This window comes from Ursus arctos, unplaced genomic scaffold (genome assembly GCF_023065955.2).
Source record: "Ursus arctos isolate Adak ecotype North America unplaced genomic scaffold, UrsArc2.0 scaffold_27, whole genome shotgun sequence".
NCBI lineage: Eukaryota > Metazoa > Chordata > Mammalia > Carnivora > Ursidae > Ursus > Ursus arctos.
Window position 1 is genome coordinate 25,009,588 of NW_026622952.1, and position 22,018 is coordinate 25,031,605.

The 22,018-nt window shown below is 39.7% G+C and overlaps 1 protein-coding gene across 1 annotated transcript in view; it reads left to right on the plus strand.

Annotated features, from left to right (window-relative positions):
• Positions 1-22,018, plus strand: part of CSMD1 (CUB and Sushi multiple domains 1) — a 1,583,970-nt gene that overhangs the window by 1,475,799 nt on the left and 86,153 nt on the right. Inside the window, exon 50 of the mRNA XM_048226225.2 lies at positions 5,571-5,756. Coding sequence (XP_048082182.1) covers positions 5,571-5,756 — 186 coding nt within the window. The remainder of the gene's footprint in view (positions 1-5,570; positions 5,757-22,018) is intronic.

The window sequence follows — 22,018 nt, forward strand, 5'->3', positions numbered from 1 at the left end:
AATAGAAGTCAGAGCCAAGGTGACACAGGTGCTAGAATGCTCTAAGATTCTAAAGCAGCCATCATCAACAATTATAATGTAGGTGAGCATTTTATTATATTATGCCTACGAATCTGCATAAATAATTAAAAAATAGGAAGTCTCAGCAAAGAAATAAAAGATACAAAGAATAACCAAATGGGAATATTAGAACTAAAAAATACAATAAATGAAATAAAAAGAAAAAAAAAAAAAACCCAGGAGATGGACCCAACAGCAGAACAGGGAGGACAGAGGAAAGTACCTCTTTCCTCCGAGTCTAAGATAGAATGATAGAAATTACCCACTTTGAAAAACAGAGAGAAATCATGCTTTAAAAAAAATGAGCTGAACCTCCCAGGCCATGGACTGAGTCTCTCAGACCATGAACTGAGCCTCCCAGACCATGGGACTGTAACAAATGAGCTGACATGTCTGTCATCAGACTCCCAGAGGAAGAAAAAGAAGATGGAGAGGCTGACAGAGTGCTTGAAGAGACATGGCTGAAAGCCTCCCAGATTTGGCAAAATATGTAAACCTAACAGATTCAAAATGCTAAGTGAACCCCAAATACCAGAAACCCAAATAAATGCACAATAAGGCACATCATGGTGGAGTTTTTGAAGAGTAAAGGAAAAGAAAACAAGTCCTGAAAGAAGCCAGGCACAAACAACGGATCACCTATAGGGAAATAAGGATTCTAATGACAGTAGATTTCTCATCAGAAACCCTGGTGGGTAGAAGGAAGTGGAACAGCGTTTTTTAAAGGCTGAAAGAAAATAACCCAGAATTTTATAGTTAGCAAAAAATATTGTTAAAGGTCTTTTATCTAATAGGATTGTAGTGAATAATAAGTGACACGATTTCTATATTATCTGCCTCTGATGCCTTTCTTATTAGACTATACCAAATTCACTGTTACTTGGCTACAACATGATTATAAACACAAAACAAATTCAGGCACAAATATTTTAAAGTAGAACCAAAATATAGATGGCAATTTGGAATATTCTTCTATTAGAATTCTTTTTTTAAAAGATTTTATTTATTTATTTATTTATTTATTTATTTATTTATTTAGGAGAAAGAGAGAGGGAGACCACAGAGGGAGAGGGAGAGGGAGAAGCTGACTCCCCACAGACAGGGAACTAAAGTGGGGCTTAATCCCAGGACCCCAAGATCATGACCTGAGCCGAAGGCAGACGCTTAACTGACTGAGTGCCCTCTTATATTAGAATTCTTAATTAATTTTTATATGTGTATATATATATAAAGTGACATGAATGTACATACATTTTAATTAATAGAAAATTCTTATATGCTTAAATTGTATACTTATAACCCCTCAAATCCATTGTCTACATTTGAGACACTGGCTACGTCACTGCATCGTTCCTCATTATGCTTTAGACAGAATGTATGAGGGATTTGCATTGTTCTCTTGCAGTGCAGGTCCTCTTCTGTCCCTCTTAGCACATCTTATTCTTTACAGAGCATTTCATGGGCTCTTGTTCCTGAGCTTATCAGTGGTCCTTCATTTTTGGTTATGCTCCTTTCGTATGTGATGTTCAACTACGTTTTTTGGTTATAAACTTGGTACCTATCAGATTTCTTGCATATCCTGTTTCAGACATTTTTACTTAAACATATCTCTTACCTTAACCAAGCCATAGGAATCTCTACTGCAGGATACTATTTTTATTCCAGGCTTTACAGTATGGATGATTAATCTGCCTCTTGGTTTGCCTTAGCCTTATGAGTGGGGGCCAGATAATGAAAAGGTAGACATTCCATTTTGAGATAATGGGATATGAGATAGGATACTGATAGAGTATGAAGCAGATGTTTAAATGAGTGGACAACACTTAGTCACCAAACAAATCAGGGCTGTGTAAAGAAAGAAGTGAGTGAAAGATTCTGACCTGACTGACTGGGAGAAAGTTTGTCAGTTCAGCTACAGTGAAGGTCAGGTGACAACCCCAGGACCTGCACACATTTAGCTTGAGATGTGGGCATTGCTCAAGTGGACCGAGTGAGTATCAAGCCATGGGAATCATCAGCCTAAGGCAATAATCAAAGCCCAAGAATCACTTAGCTCATTGAAGGGGAAAAAAAAAAGAGAAAGAAAAAAAAAAAAAAAGCAAACCAAATGGTACAGTGTTGAAACTTGGACAGATAGCAGAAAGAATAGGAGCCATTGTAAGTTATAGGGAACAATCATTTAAAGAAGTTGGAAAAAATCAGAGAAGTGTTTAAACCTACAGAGACAACAGTGACTATTGTTTGGTCTTAAATACATAAAGAAAAAATCCCAAGTAGGGTTCATACTATAAAAGAAGAATAGGACACTGGACAGTGGAGTAACTCTTCCATTTATGTATCTGAAGCCAAAATGTTGAATAGCTCATGAGATATGTAATAGAAATAAGCTAATTTACTACTGATTTCCTCTTTGCCCTCTTTAATAAATAGATTACAGGAGTTAATCCTTGCAACTCGTATTTTTCTTTGGAAAAGAAATAAATATAAATGATGATTGTATATATAACTACTACTACTAATAATAATGCTTTCTTATTTATTGAATGCCTACATTGTATAAACCCAGTGGCAGTTGTTCTGTATACATTATCATTGACTCTGCACAATTACCTCTGAGGTGGCCTTTATTAACCTGAAAGCAATGAGACAACATTCATTAAGTCTTTTAACTAAAATCATAGAGCTGGCAAATGTCAGGGACAAGAACTAATACAGAAATATGACTTTAAAGTCTGTGTTCTTTGACAGAAGATAATTTTAAAGGATAATTATGTGGTCATTTGCCTAGGTTGTCTGGGAAATATAATGCTATATTAGTATATTTTTTTAAAAAATGAAGATTTATTGCATTTAGCTATAATAAAAGTAAGAACCTACCGCATATTTTGAAAGTCACGTGCATTTAGCTCATTGACATTTAAAAAGTGCTCTAAAGAATATCTGCCACCTAGTAATCATACAAAAGTTTTGGAAGGAATGAATGAATGAGTCAATACTAGATGTTAGTGGGAGGTTCCTTTATCCCATGAACCTAAATTTCTAAGTCTGTTAGGATTATACCATTTATCTTCATTGAATCAGAAGTGTGAGAATGTCATGGTTGATTGATTGCCAACCTTTATTTTAAGCCCCGCCAAACAGCCTACTGTTAAGACAGTCTAGAGAGGCTAAAACCCATAGCTCAAGGCCAAATACAGATTCCCAGTTGTTGTTCAGATGACAGAAAGTGGGTCTCCTTAAGTCCTTGGAATCAGGGTTCATGTGTGAAATAAGCTTTCAGATTTAGCAGAAGTAGTCAGAAAGCGTTTCTTTTTTGGCCTCCAGCATATGAATCCCTTTAAGGTAGGCTTTCATGGGTGTCTGTAGAATGTCACCTGCCAAAGAAATGTCATTTCATTTGGTGCTTACTCTGAACAAGAGCTAGAAAGTAGCTGGACACCGGGCATGCTTCAGTGAGCAGGAGATAAATTTAGGTTTGCAAGAATGAACAAATGATTATTTCTGAGAAACAAACTGAGGATTTCAGAGGGGAGGAGGGTGGGGGAATGGGATAGGCTGATGATGGGTAGTAAGGAGGGCACGTATTGCATGGTGCACTGGGTGATATACGCAACTAATGAATCATTGAACTTTACATCAAAATCTAGGGATGTACTGTATGGTGACTAACATAATATAATAAAAAAATATTATTATAAAAAAAATCCAAGAGGAATTGGTGAAGAGACAAGAGATTGGTGATCCCAAGAGATCCAATTGCAAAGGACATTCACTGCATTCAATAAATTAAGATGAACATTTTGCAATTCCTTGATACATTGCCTCAATAAAGCAATAGCTTTGGAAAGCCAGAGGTTACTAATTATTTTAAGTACTTTGTCCAGAATCATGTCTATATGTCCAAGTTTTTATCCTCTACCTACTGCAAATATTTATTATAGTATGCTTCAAATATATATATATATAAACATATGTATGTATTTTCATATATATATATATACACACACACACACACACTCTGCATATGTATTTTTTTAGATGGTTGAAATAGCTGATTAGACATGTAAGCACAAGAGAAACTTGAGTACTTGGACTTTCCAGAGGTTTGATCTTTATCAGCCACTACATTAAAATTTTTTTTTTACCTCTATGATAATTTTCCATTGCATTTATTGAAGATCGTGCTAAAGAAACAAAGAACAACAACCAGAAGACTCAGAGGGAACCACAGGTAGTTTAGTGGGCTCTCGTAGAATTAGAAGGTGGTCTCAGTTGGGAGTCACAGGTCTGCTCTGTGGCCCCAGGTTGTACACATAGTCGTTCTGATACCCTAGGCAAGTCGTTTTCTCCTTCTGACCCTCAGTTTTCCTTATCTGTAAAACTATAAGTTCATATAAAGTCGTTCAACCTATTCTTCCAGCTCTAACATGCTACATGTGTTTTCTCATTGGAATCAATGTGGAAACATTTTTAAATGACCCAAATTTAAAATCCATAAGGTGAATAATATATGAAATATTCATTGGGTAAAGGAAGGCCATTACTTTAGTTATTGGGAACTTCTCTTTGACAAGGACACCTGAATTTGGTATGTGTCATTGGGAATAACTCTCCATCTCTTTGTCCTACCTTACTATTTTGTTTCTTTATTGTAACTTACAGTCATGTTACTTGAGAGGTGTTTTTTTGTTTGTTTGTTTTGTTTTGCTTTGTTTCTTTATGTCTCATAGTAGGTAAGTCTGGATCAGAGCTAGGAAATTGAAGAAGGGAGTGTTTACACGGAACTCTCCCTTCATCTGCCTTGTCTTTAAAACATATCTGCTTCCTTCATGCCACTTTCTTGTGTGGCCTCACACTGAGAACAGGCTTGCTTAGCACCTGTAGGACTGAGCTCTCTGCTTTAAGTACCCTCCCTTTCTCCTCCTGGATTTTAGTTCCTCAAGGGCCTGTGTTCTGATAGGTATTTTATAAGATAACAGATAAGATGATCATAGAAGCATTGATCATCTTGGCTAAGTCATTTGCCTTTTATTAGCACTGCCTGGTGCTTTAAGGAAAACCAGTCATGGCAGGAGGGGAAGGTGCACACGAGGGGAGGTTAGACCGTTGACTTCAGCTGTGATTCCTGAGAAATCTCAGCACCAAGGCGTCAGTAGATTTTGTGATGGTAAAGCTGCTGTTCCGTCCTTTCTTTGCAATAGTGAATGAAGTGGGAGGCACCGAGCCTGGCCATCTGAGAACACACCTCAGTGTGTTTAAACGGTTTGACAGCAGTCAGACTTAGCTTCTGGGATCATAATCACACAGGCGTTTTATTCTGAGCAGTTTTCCATGGCTTCTCCTTAGCCCTCAAGAGCCTTAAGACTTTGAAAATGTGTCCCTTATCCTACACATTAGAAATATAAATATTTAACAGTTTGTCTCTGCACTGGAGAGGAACAGTAAGAACCGAACAAGGAAATACCATAAAGTCTTGTAAGAATAACTGCATTTCTGCCATTTCTTTCCAGCTGTGTCCTGTGGCATCCCCGAGTCCCCGGGGAACGGTTCATTTACGGGCAACGAGTTCGCGTTGGATAGTAAAGTGACGTATGAATGTAATGAGGGCTTTCAGCTAGAAGCTGGCCAGCAAGCAGCCGCCGTGTGTCGGGAAGACGGATTATGGAACAACACAGGGAAGCCCCCCACGTGTAAACGTGAGTGTTCCAGGGCCTTTGCACGTCTTGGCCGATTTAATTGGGAGTGAGATTCATGGGTGAGAACTCCAGATTCCAAAGCGTGGAGACCCTCTTCCACAGCATGTGAGGCCTTGGTCACTTGCATTGTGGTAATAGTAGAGCCAATCTACGTTTGAGAATGCTAAAAAAAAAATTAAAAAAAAAAGATAAAAAAATAAAATCAATCTATTCCACAGAAAATGCTCCAACCATGTAAGATAAGCTCATCCTTCTTGAAAGTTGGTCAAATAGAATCACACTGTCATGTTAGGATCTAGGCTGTATGATTTATACAGCAAACCTCAACCATGCTGTCACTTTCAATTTGGTTAGATGAATTCGAGAGGATATTGAGACACATAGCCTGGCGATAGCAGTCTATGCAAAATATTAAGACATAATTCAACCTGAGTTTCCTATTCACCTCCCACCTCTTTATAAATTCCTCGAGGTTAAAGGTAGTGCCTTGCTTCTCTGTGTCTCACCTACTCTACGTAATACACTGGTGCTCCTTAAATGAGTCACTGATTTGTGAAGAAGAGTAGGTTTTCTGGAAAGCTCTTGATGGTATATAATTATATCCTTGTAAGTGTCAGAAGTTTGGGCCCATGCTGGAACTGTAGTCTTAAAAAATAATAATTAAGTCCATAATGCAGAGCCAAAGAGAGCAAAAGTTCACACACACACACACACACACACACACGCATGCATAAGGTACACCACGATTTTCTTTGTATCTATATCAAAACTAGCCTCAAACTGGAAATCATCTAACTACCTGGTTTCTAAAAATTAAAAACTATATAATATTTCTGCATAAACTATTTTCACTCTTGTGATATTTGAAAAATGTTTCCACATGATCTTCAGTTATAAAACTAGTTTATTGACCTCTTTTTGTGTATAGTATTTTGGTCGTGTTAAAATTATTTAAACTTCTTACCTATGAACACATTAATGTTTACAGAATATAATTGACTTTCCTCCATAGTTCTTGTTTTTCCTATGATCATTTTCATCTATTTATTTATTTTATTTTGCAGATAATTATTGCTTTTCCTGAGAGGCAGTGAGATACAATGGAGACAATAGTAATATTTCCCACTTTTTTATTTAATAAAGTATTATTTTATTATAATTAAGAACAGTACAGGACGCTAGAATAAGATACATCGGTAGGTTTTTAAGTTCAATCCTAGATAAAATCATTCTCTCAAAATGATAGCCTAACCCCACACATGGCAATAACACTATGTTTTGGGCTCTTTTTATTTTATTTTATTTTATTTTATTTTATAAAGTTTGTAGGAATCATTCAAGGATTAACTTCTTTTTTTTATTTTAAAGATCTTATTTATTCGACAGAGATAGAGACAGCCAGCGAGAGAGGGAACACAAGCAGGGGGAGTGGGAGAGGAAGAAGCAGGCTCATAGCGGAGGAGCCTGATGTGGGGCTCGATCCCATAACGCCAGGATCACACCGTGAGCCGAAGGCAGATGCTCAACCGCTGTGCCACCCAGGCGCCCCTGGGCTCTTTATAATGAGAACAATTGCCTATGCGTTTAAGACACCGCTCACTTTGCACACAGCTTAGAGGTTGTGGTGAATAATCCTTGTCAATGTAAAGTGTCTACTACGGACCATACATTTCAAATAGCTTATCTCTAAATCTCCTGACAGTTCTGAAAAGGGAGGACGCACAGGACCTTCCCAATGAAGTAAAAGCCACTAGTCTGCAGAGTTCAGGTTGAATTCCATTCTCTCCAGTTCTAAATCCAGTGCCCTTTTCGTTATGCCAGTGATTCAGCACCCTGGTTACACATAAAGTCATGTAGGGAGCTTTAAATATTACTAATGTCCAGGTCTGACTCTCTGAGATCCTGAGTTAACTAGTCTTGGATGGAAAACACATCAGTGATTTTTTGTTTTAAGTTCTCTGGGTGCTATGCTTAAAATGTCAACTATGTGCTAGGTTTTAAAGGCAAAGCCATTTAAAATGTGTATAGTGTCTGAGAGAGACCTGATAAATGACAAGGTAACTGTGTAAATGATGTAAATGTCATTTTTATTCTCACATCATTTTTTAAAATAGACTTTGTCTTTTAGAACAACTTTAGGTTTGTAGCAAAAATAAGCAGGAAGTACAGAGATTTCCGATATACTCCCTCCCCCCCCATTATCAACATTCCCCACCAACAGATGGAGAGGTTCATTCGTTACAAGTGATGAGCCTATCTTGATACATCATTATCACCCAAAGCTCAGAGCTTACATCGGGGTTCACTCTTGGCATCATACATTCTGTAGGTTTGGACAAATGGATAAATACATATATCCACCATTATGGTATCATACAGATATTTTCTCTGCCCTAAAAATCTTTGTGCTCTGCCTGTTATCCGCCCCCCCCACTCTGCTCCCCTCAATGCCTAGTACCCAGGTGTTGATCTTTTCCCCTATCTCCACAGTTTTGCCTTTCCCAGAATGCCATATAGTTGGAATCATACACTATGCAGACTTTTCAGACTGTTGTGGGTTTTTTTTTTTTTTTTTCACTTAGTGACATGCATTTAGGCTTTCTCTATGTCTTTTCATGGCTTGATAGCTCATTCCTTTATGGTGCTGCATTTTATTTTGTTGTCTGGGTGGACCAAGTTTATCCATTCGCCTACTGAAGGACAGCTTGGTTACTTCCAAGTGTTGGCTCTTATGAGTAAAGCTACTCTAAGCATTCAGGTGCAGGTTTTATGTGGGTATACTTTTTCAACTCCTTTGAATAAATACCATGAAGTATGATTGTTGGGTCGTATGGTAAGGGTATGTTTAGTTTTCCAAAGTGGCTGCGCCATTTTGCATTCCCCCCCAGCGAGTGAGAGTTCCTGTTGCTCCACAGCCTCGTCAGCATTTGGTGCCGTCAGTGCTGGGGATCTTAGCCGTTCTAACGCATGGGTGGGGGTATCTCCTTGTTGTGATTTGCACTTCCCTGCTGACCTATGCTGTGGAGCATCTTTTCATGTGCTTTTTGTCATTGGTCTACCTTCTTTGATGAGGCTTATATGTAGGGCTTTTGCCCACTTTTCATCAAGATGTTCGCTTTATTGTTGAGTTTTAAGAGTTCTTTGAATGTTTTGGCTACCAGTCCTTAATCAGAGACCCCTTTTCCAAGCATTTCCTCCCAGTCTGTGGCTTGTCTTCTCCTTCTCTTGATGGTGTCTTTCACAGAGCAGGAGTTTTCAATTTTAATGGAGGACAAGTTATCAATTAGTTATTTCATGGAACATGCCTTTGGTGTTGTCTTTATTTTTTTTTTTATTATTTTTTTTTTTTTAAGATCTTATTTATTTATGTGACAGAGAGACAGCCAGCGAGAGAGGGAACACAGCAGGGGGAGTGGGAGAGGAAGAAGCAGGCTCACAGTGGAGGAGCCCGATGTGGGACTCAATCCCGGCACGCCAGGATCACGCCCCGAGCCGAAGGCAGACGCCCTAACGACTGCGCCACCCAGGCGCCCCTGGTGTTGTCTTTATACAGTTATCCCCCCAATTAAGGGTCTGGATTTTCTCCTATGTTACCTTTTAGGAGTTTTATACTTCACATTTGGGTCTTTGGTCCATTTTAAAGTCATTTTCGTGACAGGTGTAAGGTCTATGCCTGTCTTCATCTTGGCATGAGGACATCTGGTTGTTCTAGTGCTATTTGTTGAAAGTCTATCTTTGCTCCATTTGTATTGCTTTTTGCTCCTTTGCCAAAGATCAGTTTACTATGTGTTTGGGGATCTATTTCTGGGCTTAATAGTCTGCTCCATCAATCTATGTGTCTGTTTTTTTTTTTTTTTTTCCAGTACCACAGTGACTTCACACTTTTGTTTTTATTTGGTTAAAACAGAATATAAAATGACACTTTTTAAAAAAATGTGTTTAATATGAATGCAACAATTTGGAAACTTAACCAAAAGAATATTTTCCATTTTCCTACAAAATCAGTCTTGTTTTTGGTTGCAAACAGTTCTAGGGACATAACTGATTTTAGTAAAAATGCCCTGATGGACACAGATTACTTACATAATTTTTAAAGCTATAGGGAAAGCTTTAAAGCCATCATTTTTCCTAAAGATAATCCAGCTTATTGGGGATCACAGACATATAGTCTCAGTAGCATTTTTTTTTTTTTTGCATTTTATTTTAACAAGACATTATCTTTGGGTTAGTTGGAAGCTTCCTCGCATATGTGCCTTTTACCTCCCAGATTGATGCAGTGAGCGAGAACCATTAGTATGTCACTGCAATGTTGAATTATTTCATCCTGAACACGTGCCGCACAGAATGCCTTGCCTGTAAGCGCAAACTATTTTTTATGTATGAGCCATATTCAAGTGTTAAGGCCACACCTCATTGGGCTAAGCGATTATGCACACCCAGATTTTTAGCCCTGTTCTACAGCTTGGTCTCCAGAATGCCAATGCAAGTGGTTTCTAATTGGCAATAAATGGGTCGCCATCATAAAACTCCAACATAAAGAGCCAACTATGCCAGAATTAGGAGGAAAAGAGGCACAACATAGCTTTCTAACTCCTTAGTTGGGAAGAAAGAAAGAAAGAGGCAGAGCATTTCCAAAAGAGGGAAGTGGACAAAATGCCTTGGATCCCATGGAAAAAGTGGGTGAGATACCCCAGTGGGCACAGGGAGCCAAAGAAACGGCTGGTATGGGGAGGTGCTGTACATGCCTAGCTCATCCACCCAGCGTTGGGTGACCCGGGCTTTGTGAGGACCTCTGGCTTACAACTACTGGCACAAGAAGATTGATGAGATAAGCCTTTGCCCTTTGGAATCCACAAGTGCAAGGACCTTAAACAAATGGCTGATGCAATCAGAATAGGGAAGAGATTAGATGTTGATGGGGTCCCACGGATGCTCAGGCTGGGACCAGCCTTTACAGAGGAGGTGGCATTCTGCTGGGATGAGTGCATGGTCCCGGGAAATAGTGGTAATAAGCGGACCAGTTTCTTGAATGGTCACTATAGACATTGGACCACGTCAAACGTGTCTGTGCTTTACATCATTCAATTATAATAACAATCTAGTAGGGAAAGTATTGCTTTTCTTATCTTACTGATGTAATGAGAAGCAAATAACTGAAATAGATCAAATCCACAACTTGCAACCGAGTAAATGTGATTGGTCATTGTAAAAACACTGAGGGAAGTATTTCATTGCACTGAACCCGCCGTGTTGGAGGTCCCCTGTTGCCCCAGGGAAAGCTCTATGGTGACACTGATGGGGTTGGGTGCTTTGGGCATTTTGAAAGCAAGAATTGTGTGACACTCCCAGGACCTGCCTGGGGAGGTGCTCCGCTGTACTGCAGTGTGAATTCAAAGCTCTGTGCAAGGGAAGGGGCAGAGACAGGGAGAGGATGCTGAGATCGAGCCCCGCGCAATCAGGAGTCAGAGCTTAACCACCAGGCACCCCGATTAATCACTCTTTTAAGACCAGTCCTGGACACCCTATTATCTTCCAAGCTGGATTCCAAAAACTTGACACAAATTGCCCTGTTTAACTCTATGCAGTTGTCCCACTGGACAGATGAGAACCTCAGAGGGATTGGTTGGGAAAGTCGGTCGGTGTCACAGACGCAATAAGCGACCAATGGGGATTTGGTTCCACGAAACCTAGGGAGAAAGCTCCTGCTCCCAACTTTTATTCCCTTCTGCCCCTAGGAATCTCATGGCTTGTGAGTCTCGTGTGTGATAAAACTGAGCCCAGAGACAGGAAGAGAGGTGCTGCTATACAGCCCAGCATGTAATTCATTCTGGGAAGCATTAGCTAGCTGATGGTGAGGGAGCCACCTTTCATTTGAGGCTATGTAGTGGAACCAAATGACTTCAAGGACGAGGTACATTCACGTCTATAATTTTCTAGAAAAATCAGGAATGAGAGGCCTTTGGCAGTGCGAAGCCGAATGTTACATCAATTAAGAGCACTCTTCTGTGCCTATGTGAAACGTTATATTACACACAGAATGTGGCCCGATTTATACATGCTTTTGAATTTTTCTGCCTCAAAATACATATTGTAAACGGACCATTGCTTTAAAGTTACAATTAAAAAATAAATCACAAAATTATTTCTTACATACAAATGAGGATCCCAGGATAAAGAAGTTATAGTATGTTCATTTGAATGGTTGTGAAATGGGAAAAAGCCAATTTGCATTTTAAAGCTTTTATTGATACTGCTATTCAGTAACACAGACAATACATAGAGTTTTTGTAACAAAATAGAAAATCAACCCCAAATTTTCTATCATTTGAAACTTTCAGGTATTTCTTGTCTCCCTATTGTCTGTTAGATTTTATAAAAGGGAGAAATGGACATTTTGTTTAAGTTCTTTGGTATTCAAAGATTGAAAAACTTTACATCAAAAACTAGGGATGTACTGTATGGTGACTAACATAATATAATAAAAATTATCATAACAAAAAAAATAAAATACATTTGTTTAAAAAAAAAAAGATCGTGAAAAACAATTTAATCTTGATGGGGTGGTGTTTTCTTCACTTAACTGAAATTAAAGAAATTGCACAGAGTAAACATAAAACTTTACCTCGGAGTCAGAAAATTTGGTGACTGTGGAACTCTGAAATGAGTATTTCCCCCGGGCGAGTTCCTCTGTGTACTTAGTTGGCATGACACAGTTTTCTTTCTTTACTGACTGCAGTTCTATGTAGATCAGTACCTGACTCTTAGGAGAACAGAAACTCTTCCGCTCTGATACATAGTAAATGTAAATGGTAAATAAAATCAGTTGGTGTGGCGGCAGGTTTACGGAAGGAAAGGCTGTAATAAATAACTGTTTCAGTGTGCGTGCAGCCCCATCCGGCAGATCTCCAAGGCAGGTGCCTGAAGCTCATTTCTTTTCATTTTAATTATTTACTGAGCCTGGATTTGGATCATTGAAGATAGGATTCATGCCGGTGGCATAATAGAACGAAGGAGGCTATTGGTATTAATGTATGGGTTTAACAGTTTGACCATATGATGAATAGATATGCATAATGTGCTTTGCATTTAGAAGAAAGGAAAACCATTAAAATTGCCCTCTAATGAAAAACGAATTCAAAGTCCTAGTCCCAATATACAGATTTTCTTTTTCAATCGCAGGTGTTAGTCAGTGAAGCAAGTTTGTCATGGACAATTTACCAGAGACCTACTATGCGCCAGGCACCCTGAGCACGTTACCTGATCAAATGCAATGTCTATGTGTTTTGGGAGAGGGAGAACAAGTTAAAGCCATACCAAATAGTTTTATATGACCTGTAAATAGCCCAAACATAGAAAAGCCAAGATTATATATAAATAAATTATCTAGCTACTTGTCTAGCTAGCTATGTATACATCAACATATATGTATGCATATGCATTCATCTGTATATAATAAATTTATACATATATGTACACATATAATACACATATACATGTGCACATGCATGTACAAATACATGTGTATATATTTATGTATGTTATATGCACACATATGAATACATGTATATAATATATGTACATATATTTATATGTATAAATTTATATTAAATATATGTATATATTTATATATCTGTAATGCACATATGGGCACTTATAAATATAAAAGAATATTGTTCCATGAGAGACTGTGGACTCTGGGAAACAAACTGAGGGCTTCAGAGGGGAGGGGGGTGGGGGGATGGGCTAGCCCGGTGATGGGTAGTAAGGAGGGCACGTAGTGCATGGTGCACTGGGTGTTGTACGCAAGTAATGAATCATGGAACTTTACATCAAAAACCAGGGATGTACTGTATGGTGACTAACATAATATAATAAAAATATTATAAAAAATAAAATAAAAGAATATTGCATATAAAATGTTTTAGGGATATATATTTATCCACTTAGTCCCTTAGAAAATGGACTAAAAATTGCTTACATTGTTGTCTTTATTGATTGCCCCCATTTTCAGAATAGAATACATTAGCACCTTGACAAACATCGTGTTATCCTAAATCATGTCCCTGAACCCCTGTGTGATGAAATCAATTCTCTCTCTGGCATCATTGAGTTTTCACTACGTGCTAGGCACCGTCATAAGCATTTGGCATGCATTCGGTCTTTGAGTCCTTTAACAGACCTTTGAAGCACTATTACTATCCCCATCATACAGATGGGGCCTAGAGACCCCGAGAAGTGGAACCCCCCCCCAAGGTTGTGCAGTTGGACCTTGGTGGAGTCGGGACTGAGGCTGTTTGTCTGGCACTGGCCCTTTCACACTTGGCCGCCAGGCTCTGCACCTGTGGCTGCTGTGAAGGGCCCGTCCTGCCTACACTGTGCATTTATGAGGGACTTCAGTTAAGACGTTCGCAAAGCCAATGAAGAAAAGTCCAGTCCCCACTTGATCTAAATACGTAATCATCATATGCGTATGTATTTAAAAAAAACATATTAAAGCTAAAAGGAAAAGAAAAGGAAATGTCTATGTGTGAGATAGGAGACATGAATCTATCCCTACCTCCCAAGTAAGCATGTTAGTTACAAGATTTGGAAAGATAGCCCGGACCGGAAGGTCAGTTCAGAGCCTTAGCTGGCGACATTGGCCGGAGACCCCTGCAGAGTCTCCTAGTGCCATGCTGCCCCACGTCCAGCCCGCCTGAGTCGTCCCAGGTCTCCTGCTGAGGAACACAGTCTGCAGGTGGATCTGAATCCATCCTCTGGCAGGGTTCTGATGTGTGAGGTGAGCCTACACAAGGTCATGAAACGTCTACTAGAAGCTTGGCCGGGTCCTGCTCCTTGATGTCGGGGCTCATCGCTTTGCAGGACAGGTTCGGGCAGCTCTGTGCAAGGCGAGGAGGCGCCGTGGCCAGCCTGCGGAAGCCTCTTTCTGGGGGCCGCCAAGTAGTGCCCAACCTGAGCTACTGTACATTCTGCTGGGATGAAGTGCTTTCCGGCTGTACAGTAGGGTCGTGCAAACTTGATATTGTTATCGAAAATGTCGTTTTGGGTTCCTGATGCTCTGTCGGAGTTTACATAACATTTCAGATTAGATTCAGTCCTTTTCTTTAGGATGAGCTGCGTTTTACTCTATGATTTTTCTGCTTGTTTTATTTCATTTGCAAAGATTCTGAACGTGGCTTAGTCCAGAGTTTTGTGCTTTAACCGGAGTTGTGAACAGGTTCCCCTTGGCTCCGTGATAAACATGAGAAAGAAAAGTTTGCACTTAAATGCTCAGTGGTAAATCTGGGTCTTGTTTCACGTAGGTCATTTATGGTCCCTAAGAATTGGACTATGTTAGTGACTATAGTTTCTTCTCTAAGGAACACAAACTCGGCGGGGGCAGTTTGTCCATTTGGCTCATGGCTGTATCTTTATAAGTACTTGCAGAGTGACTAGCATGGCCCCTGTCAGAGAAGATGTGAGGAAACTATTTTCTTTCACAATTGTGTTTTAAGTTGCTGCCATGTAACCATAGTGACTCATGAACATGAGAGGTTTTCACCCTTTTAAGCTGGATAGTTGAGCCTTTTCCCAGTCAAGTAGCCTGAGACGTGTGCCCGGTCAGGCAGGCTGCTGTCAGATGACCAGGGCTCTGCTCCTCATGTCTTGCTCCAAAATGCTTCTACACCTGGTTCGGACACAGAAAAAGCATGCACTTATTGAAATGCATATATACACACATGTATATATATACACAAATGTATATATACACACATATATATATACATATATATATGGTTTATATATATATACATATATATATGGTTTATATATATATATATATAGTTTTGAGGAATTAATGTATTGGACACAATACTTTAAAGATCATTCTGCATATTCTAGGGGCGCCTGGTTGGCTCAGTTGGTTAAGCGTCTGCCTTTGGCTCAGGTCATGATCCCAGGGTCCTGGGATGGAGCTCTTCTTTGGGCTCCCTGCTCAGTGGGGCGTCTACTTCTCCTTTCCCTCTGCCTGTTGCTTCCCCTGCTTGTGCTCTCTCTCTCTGTCAAATAAATAAATATTTAAAAGATCTTGAAAGATCATTCTGCGTATTCTATACATAACTAATAATTATTCTATTCTGTTCCTTTGAACGATGAAGTTTATTAATTTTACTAAATATAAGTATATTGACATTTTAACTTTCATACGATGATTCTAAACCTAACGTTATGGGAAGATAAGAAGCTTAACACACATTTCTGTCCCTATGAGTTCTTGAAATAAATCTCCCCACAGAACGATGTGATGCCGGTTACTTCAAATGTTACAGTCATGTACCATCCAAACAGAATGTTTCCACAAATCCGTCACCCATACTGAAGTTTTTTGAAAAAGAAAATAACCTGATGCCACGTATGATATTATGAATGGAATTATAAGAATTTAGAAACAATTTAAGCATCTCTAGAAGGCAGTTTTCAGGTTTCAAGTTTCCCAGTTTAGCTCCTTCTCAAGCATGGTCATGATGCACTGTGTGAACCTTTATGCGTGGAGTCTTGGCACAAGGAATGTAGGTAAGAACAACTTATTTGTTCTGTACTGACGTCATCATAGTGCCAACAGAGTCAGAGGATGCCACTGACTCTTCACCCAGCACTGAATCTAGGGCCATGCCGTCTCACGCACCAGCTTCCCTTGCGTCTCCCTTATCCTTTCTACAGTAACGTGCACCACCAGCTTTCTGGAAGCATCCATGGCTGCCCACTCGTCTTTTATCTTCTCCCTTGAGATCTCCGCTGGTCTGTATCCAAAGTATTAAAGACTGAGGATCTGACCAATAAAGCAGGTATCTCCATCCATTCATACAGCATTTCCTATTAGGCTAACATCAGATGAATGGCCACTGGCTTAGACACCAATCCCTAGTTTGTATGGTTTATTTCCGTTTTAGAGCCCAGGGGTCCTCAGGCAGGGCTCTGGCCCTGCTCTCATGGCACTAACTATGTTATATATACAATCATTTTAGGATTTAAGGTCATGTTCATCATAACCTACAAATTACCCAGGAGACATTGTTAGACTCTTATTTAAAACAGTTCCCATTAGGGGAAATGGGAAAGAATATCTAAGCAAATGCATAAAATATTTTTAAGCAAACAATTTTCTTTCCACAAAAACTCTAACGATGTTCCTAATTATAGGAACTGACTAGTAGCTAGCTCAGTGTTGGCTCTCAGCGCACACTGAAACCATGACCTTAGAAAGCGGGAGCTGATAAAATGAACAAATAAAAACAAGACACGTAGCCACAGTAAGAAACTTTGAGGGATGTTTAGAAGCAACTGAAAAGCTGACTTTCCAAAAGAGAGCCATTGGTGATGTCAATGCTGTGGATCCCTTTGTTGAAAGCACAGTAAATGAAATTGTGAAATACCAAGATTTTGTATTATTAATCTATACTTAGATTAGCAGCACTGTTTTCATCCCATCCAGGGGTCCGTTTAGACTCATTTAGTATAATTAAAAAGTAAGCCATTTAGGTTATTAAAAAAATAGCTCACTAGTGAACCTAGATAATAGAGCTATAAAAAAAAATTCTGAACAGTATTTGCCACTATCACTGCATGGATAAGGTTAATTCAATATTGGTCTTGTTTTCTTATTGAGACCAGATTTCATGGAAGGTGTTTACCTTTAAGCTACGGACAGAGTTGGAATATCAGTTTTTTGACATAGCTACAGTTAGTTATATAAATGCTCTAGGGTCCAACTCTCCTAAGATATATTTATTAAGACTAACATACCAGCAAAATCACAAGAAGACTGGGGCAGAAAAATGTCTGATCTCAAGAGGCTTTTGTATAAAGTTCGTAATTGAAAAAGGCAGTAGTCACCAGAATGAGAAGAAATCCGGCAATTTCAGGACCAGAATGTGAGAATGTTCAGAGGATTTAGATGCAATCAGGAATCTTGGGGAGGGGACAGGTCAGAGCTTTAAAGTGTTTTGGACATTTTTTGTCTGAGGGTGAAAAGCTGATCACTCTCAGGTGACCCATAAATTACCTGCTAGAAGTTTGCTTTTGAAACTCCATGATTTCACTCTTTATTAACTTACAACTCTTATTCTATTTTTTAAAGATTTATTTATTTATTGAGAGAGAGCTCAAAAGCCCAAGCAGGGGGAGGGGCCGAGGCAGAGGGAGAAGCAGACTCCCCGATGAGCAGGGAGCCCGATGCAGGACTGGATCCCAGGACCCTGGGATCACAACTTGAGCCCAAAGCAGATGCTTAACCAACTGAGCCACCCAGGTGCCCCATGCTACTCCTATTCTAAATAACTCACACACTAAGCATTTGATTAAAATCTGAGCTTAAAACAAAAATCCAAAACAAGTTATTTCCTTAAGAATCCCATGCTCTCAATCCAGTCTTTATGGAGGGCTTCCTCACAGAGCAATGTTGACATTGGAGAGTATGGAATGCATTTCCACCATCTCTGTATGGTGCTTCCCCCCAAAGACCTCTTGTTCATTATTTACCTAAGCCAAAGCAGGCGTGTTCTTCAGCTTCTAATGCTCCAGAACAGAAACCATCTTCTCCCTCCCCCATCCAGTGAGTACAGATCCTTAATGACTTGCCAAAAGCTCGCTGAAGATGTGAGTAGGAAGAACATTTACGAGGCTGATTAAATCATTTTACTCCAATGGCATCTAATTGTAATTCTACAAATCTAATTAAATGTGCTTGAACTAAACTTGGTAATGAGAAGCACTTACTGCGTTGAGTATGAGGGGGGAAAATCTGTTGTTAAATAAGAAATGACAGTCACATCCTTGCATGTAGGGGCTGATTGGAATATCCCAAAAGATTTATGATACGTGTCTGTAATTTATGGGGGTGGGGAGGCTGAAGGGCTTTTATTTATAGTGGAATGCTGTCATTGTCTGAATATCCTAAACAAAACAACTGTTAGTCTTCCTGCTTTGCCACTGGCTGAATGAGTCTATAATAAATCAGAGTCTCTCATGGTAAAATTAAAAGCTAGGATTTCTCAAGTACAATGCAAAATATTTTGTGTTGTCACTGAAATGTTCACAAGATAGAGAAAATGTGTTTCTTTGTGTGTGTGTGTGCACAGCTTTGTATTATCTGTACTTTCAGCTGAGATGATTTGAGAAGTATTTTGGGATTTTTACTTTGTCGAGCATGTCAACATTTAATGCTATGAACTATGTCAAATACTTAGGAATGGTCGGGAGCAGGTGTTCTCCGGAATTTGTCAAAATACAAGAAAATGGCTCCATGAGGGTTGTTTTCTTTAAGGTGACAGAAGAGAATCTATATTTCCTATTTCTTAAAGAGATTTTATTTATTTATTTGAGAGAGAGTGAGAGAGAGAGCACAACAGGGGGAGGGGCAGAGGGAGGAGAAGCAAGATCCCTGTTGAGCAGGGAGCTTAACACAGGGCTCGATCCCAGGACTCCGGGATCATGACCAGAGTGGAAGGTAGACGCTTCACCGACTGAGCCTCCCAGGCGCCCCTGTATTTCCTATTTTTTTAAGGTAAACCAGAAGATTGTGTACTTTCTGCCAAGCCAAGTAAATCCACATTTTTAATTTATTTTTTCAGCCTATATTTATTGAAAATATTTAATTTCCCTAAAGTACACCTGGCAACTTATTCACTTATAATTGTTACAGAAACTGATTTGTAACATTTATGTAAACAGAAGGCTTTCTCTCACTATATTTTCCAGATGAACTAACATTTTAAAACATTTTTTGAAAATTATGTTATTATTTATGCAACATTCATAGGCCAGTGTGTCCGGAGTCCTCATTGATTTAATTCCGAAAACCTTGTCTGGCATCACTTGTTTTAGTCACGTGTCGAAGAAACACAACTTTCTTGCATTGCTTCTAGTGGTAGAGGAAATAACAGGGTCAGAGAAATAAAACGCAGGACACGGGTGAGGATTCTAGCCTGGTTGAAGTGAGCCTGAGCTGACTTGCTGATCTATAAAATACAACCAGCAATGAAAACACCAGTTTTCCTACTGCAGTGCTTTTGTGAGGGTCAGCTTAGTGTAAAGTTATACATATAAGTCCAGATACAACGTGAAAGGGACTTTTTGGACAACATGACATGAACACAAGTCTGCAGAAGCAGCAGCTGTCCTTAGCAGCCCTCTGTGGCTGCTGGTACCTGGGGAGGACAGGCAGGTGCATGGGCCAAACCCCAGGGAATTCCAGTCTAAGACGATTTCGTAAAGAGTGTTTTCTTTCAAACTCTCAGCACAGGGGCATTCAGACTGCTTTATGTTGGCTTCTGACTCTAATTCCACGTTGTCTTCATAAGTCTTAGGGAAGACATGCACGTTCCCTCCCAGCTGGCTTCTTTTTTTTTATTATAATAACATTTTTTATTATATTATGTTAGTCACCATACATCCCTGGTTTCTGATGTAAAGTTCGATGATTCATTAGTTGCGTATAACACCCAGTGCACCATGCAATACGTGCCCTCCTTACTACCCATCACCAGTCTATCCCATTCCCCCACCCCCTCCCCTCTGAAGCCCTCAGTTTGTTTCTCATAGTCCATAGTCTCTCATGCTTCATTCCCCCTTCTGATTACCCCCCTTTCTTTATCCCTTTCTTCTCCTACTGATCTTCCTAGTTCTTATGTTCCATAGATGAGAGAAACCATATGATAATTGTCTTTCTCTGCTTGACTTATTTCCCTTAGCATTATCTCCTCCAGTGCTGTCCATGTTGCAGCAAATGTTGAGAAATCGTTCTTTTTGATAGCTGAGTAATATTCCATTGTATATGTGGACCACAACTTCTTAATCCAGTCCTCTGTTGAAGGGCATCTCTGCTCCTTCCATGATTTAGCTATTGTGGACAATGCTGCTATGAACATTGGGGTGCATATGGCCCTTCTCTTCACTACGTCTGTATCTTTGGGGTAAATACCCAGTAGTACAATGGCTGGATCATAGGGTAGCTCAATTTTTAACTTTTTAAGGGACCTCCACACTGTTTTCCAGAGTGGCTGTACCAACTTGCATTCCCACCAACAATGTAGGAGGGATCCCCTTTCTCCACATCCTCTCCAACAATTGTTGTTTCTTGCCTTGTCAATTTTTGCCATTCTAACTGGCATAAGGTGGTATCTCAGTGTGGTTTTGATTTGAATTTCCCTGATGGCTAATGATGTTGAACAAGAGCTTTGAATGCCATACTCAACGAGTTGGACCTCATAAATATATATAGAACACTACACCCCAGAACAGAAGAATACTCATCCTATTCTAATGCCCATGGAACATTCTCAAGAATAGACCATGCTCTGGGTCACAAAACAGGTCTCAACTGATACCAAAAGACTGAAATTATTCCCTGCATATTCTCAGACCACAATGCTTTGAAATTGGAACTCAACCACAAGAAAAAAAATTTGGAAGAAACTCAAACACTTGGAGACTAAGAACCATCCTGCTCAGGAATGATTCGATAAACCAGGAAATCAAAAATCAATTTAAACAATTTATGGAGACCAACGAGAATGAAAACACGATGGTCCAAAACCTATGGGACACTGTAAAGGCAGTCCTAAGGGGAAAATACATAGCCATCCAAGCCTCACTCAAAAGAATAGAAAAATCTAAAATGTAGTTTTAATATTCTCACCTCAAGAAGCTGGAACAGCAACAGAAGAACAGGCCTAATCTACACACGAGAAAGCAGTTGATCAAAATTAGAGCAGAGATCAATGAATTAGAAACCACGAGCACAGTAGAACAGATCAACAGAACCAGCTGGCTTCTGACCAGTGGGACCAGCCCTGGGCCAGAGTAGGAACTCACAGAAACTCCCCCCTGGCCCCTCCCCCCACCAGGGACCTCAGCACACTCCTCCCTTCCTGCCTCCTGGGCTTCCTACTCTCCTGCTCCTTGCTCGAGCTCATAGGTCCAGCTTCCGTGACGCTGCCATTCCACAAATGCTCAGTCACACCTACCCCATTCTTCTGCTGTGCATAATGTCACAGAATGAGGACGTCCCCATGGAGAAAAATACCCAGTGGTGCCCACGTCATTTGGGGAGATCACAGCAGGTGTGTCTTGGCAGGTAAGGGAGGCTGGATCCTCCAGTCTTCTTTACAGTGACTTCGGACCAGGGAACCACAACCCTAAGGAATGCAAACTTTTCCCAAAGTCTGTGAGAGAAGGAAGTTTTAAGGAGCTCAAAGTCCAAATCCTAAACACCCAAATGAACT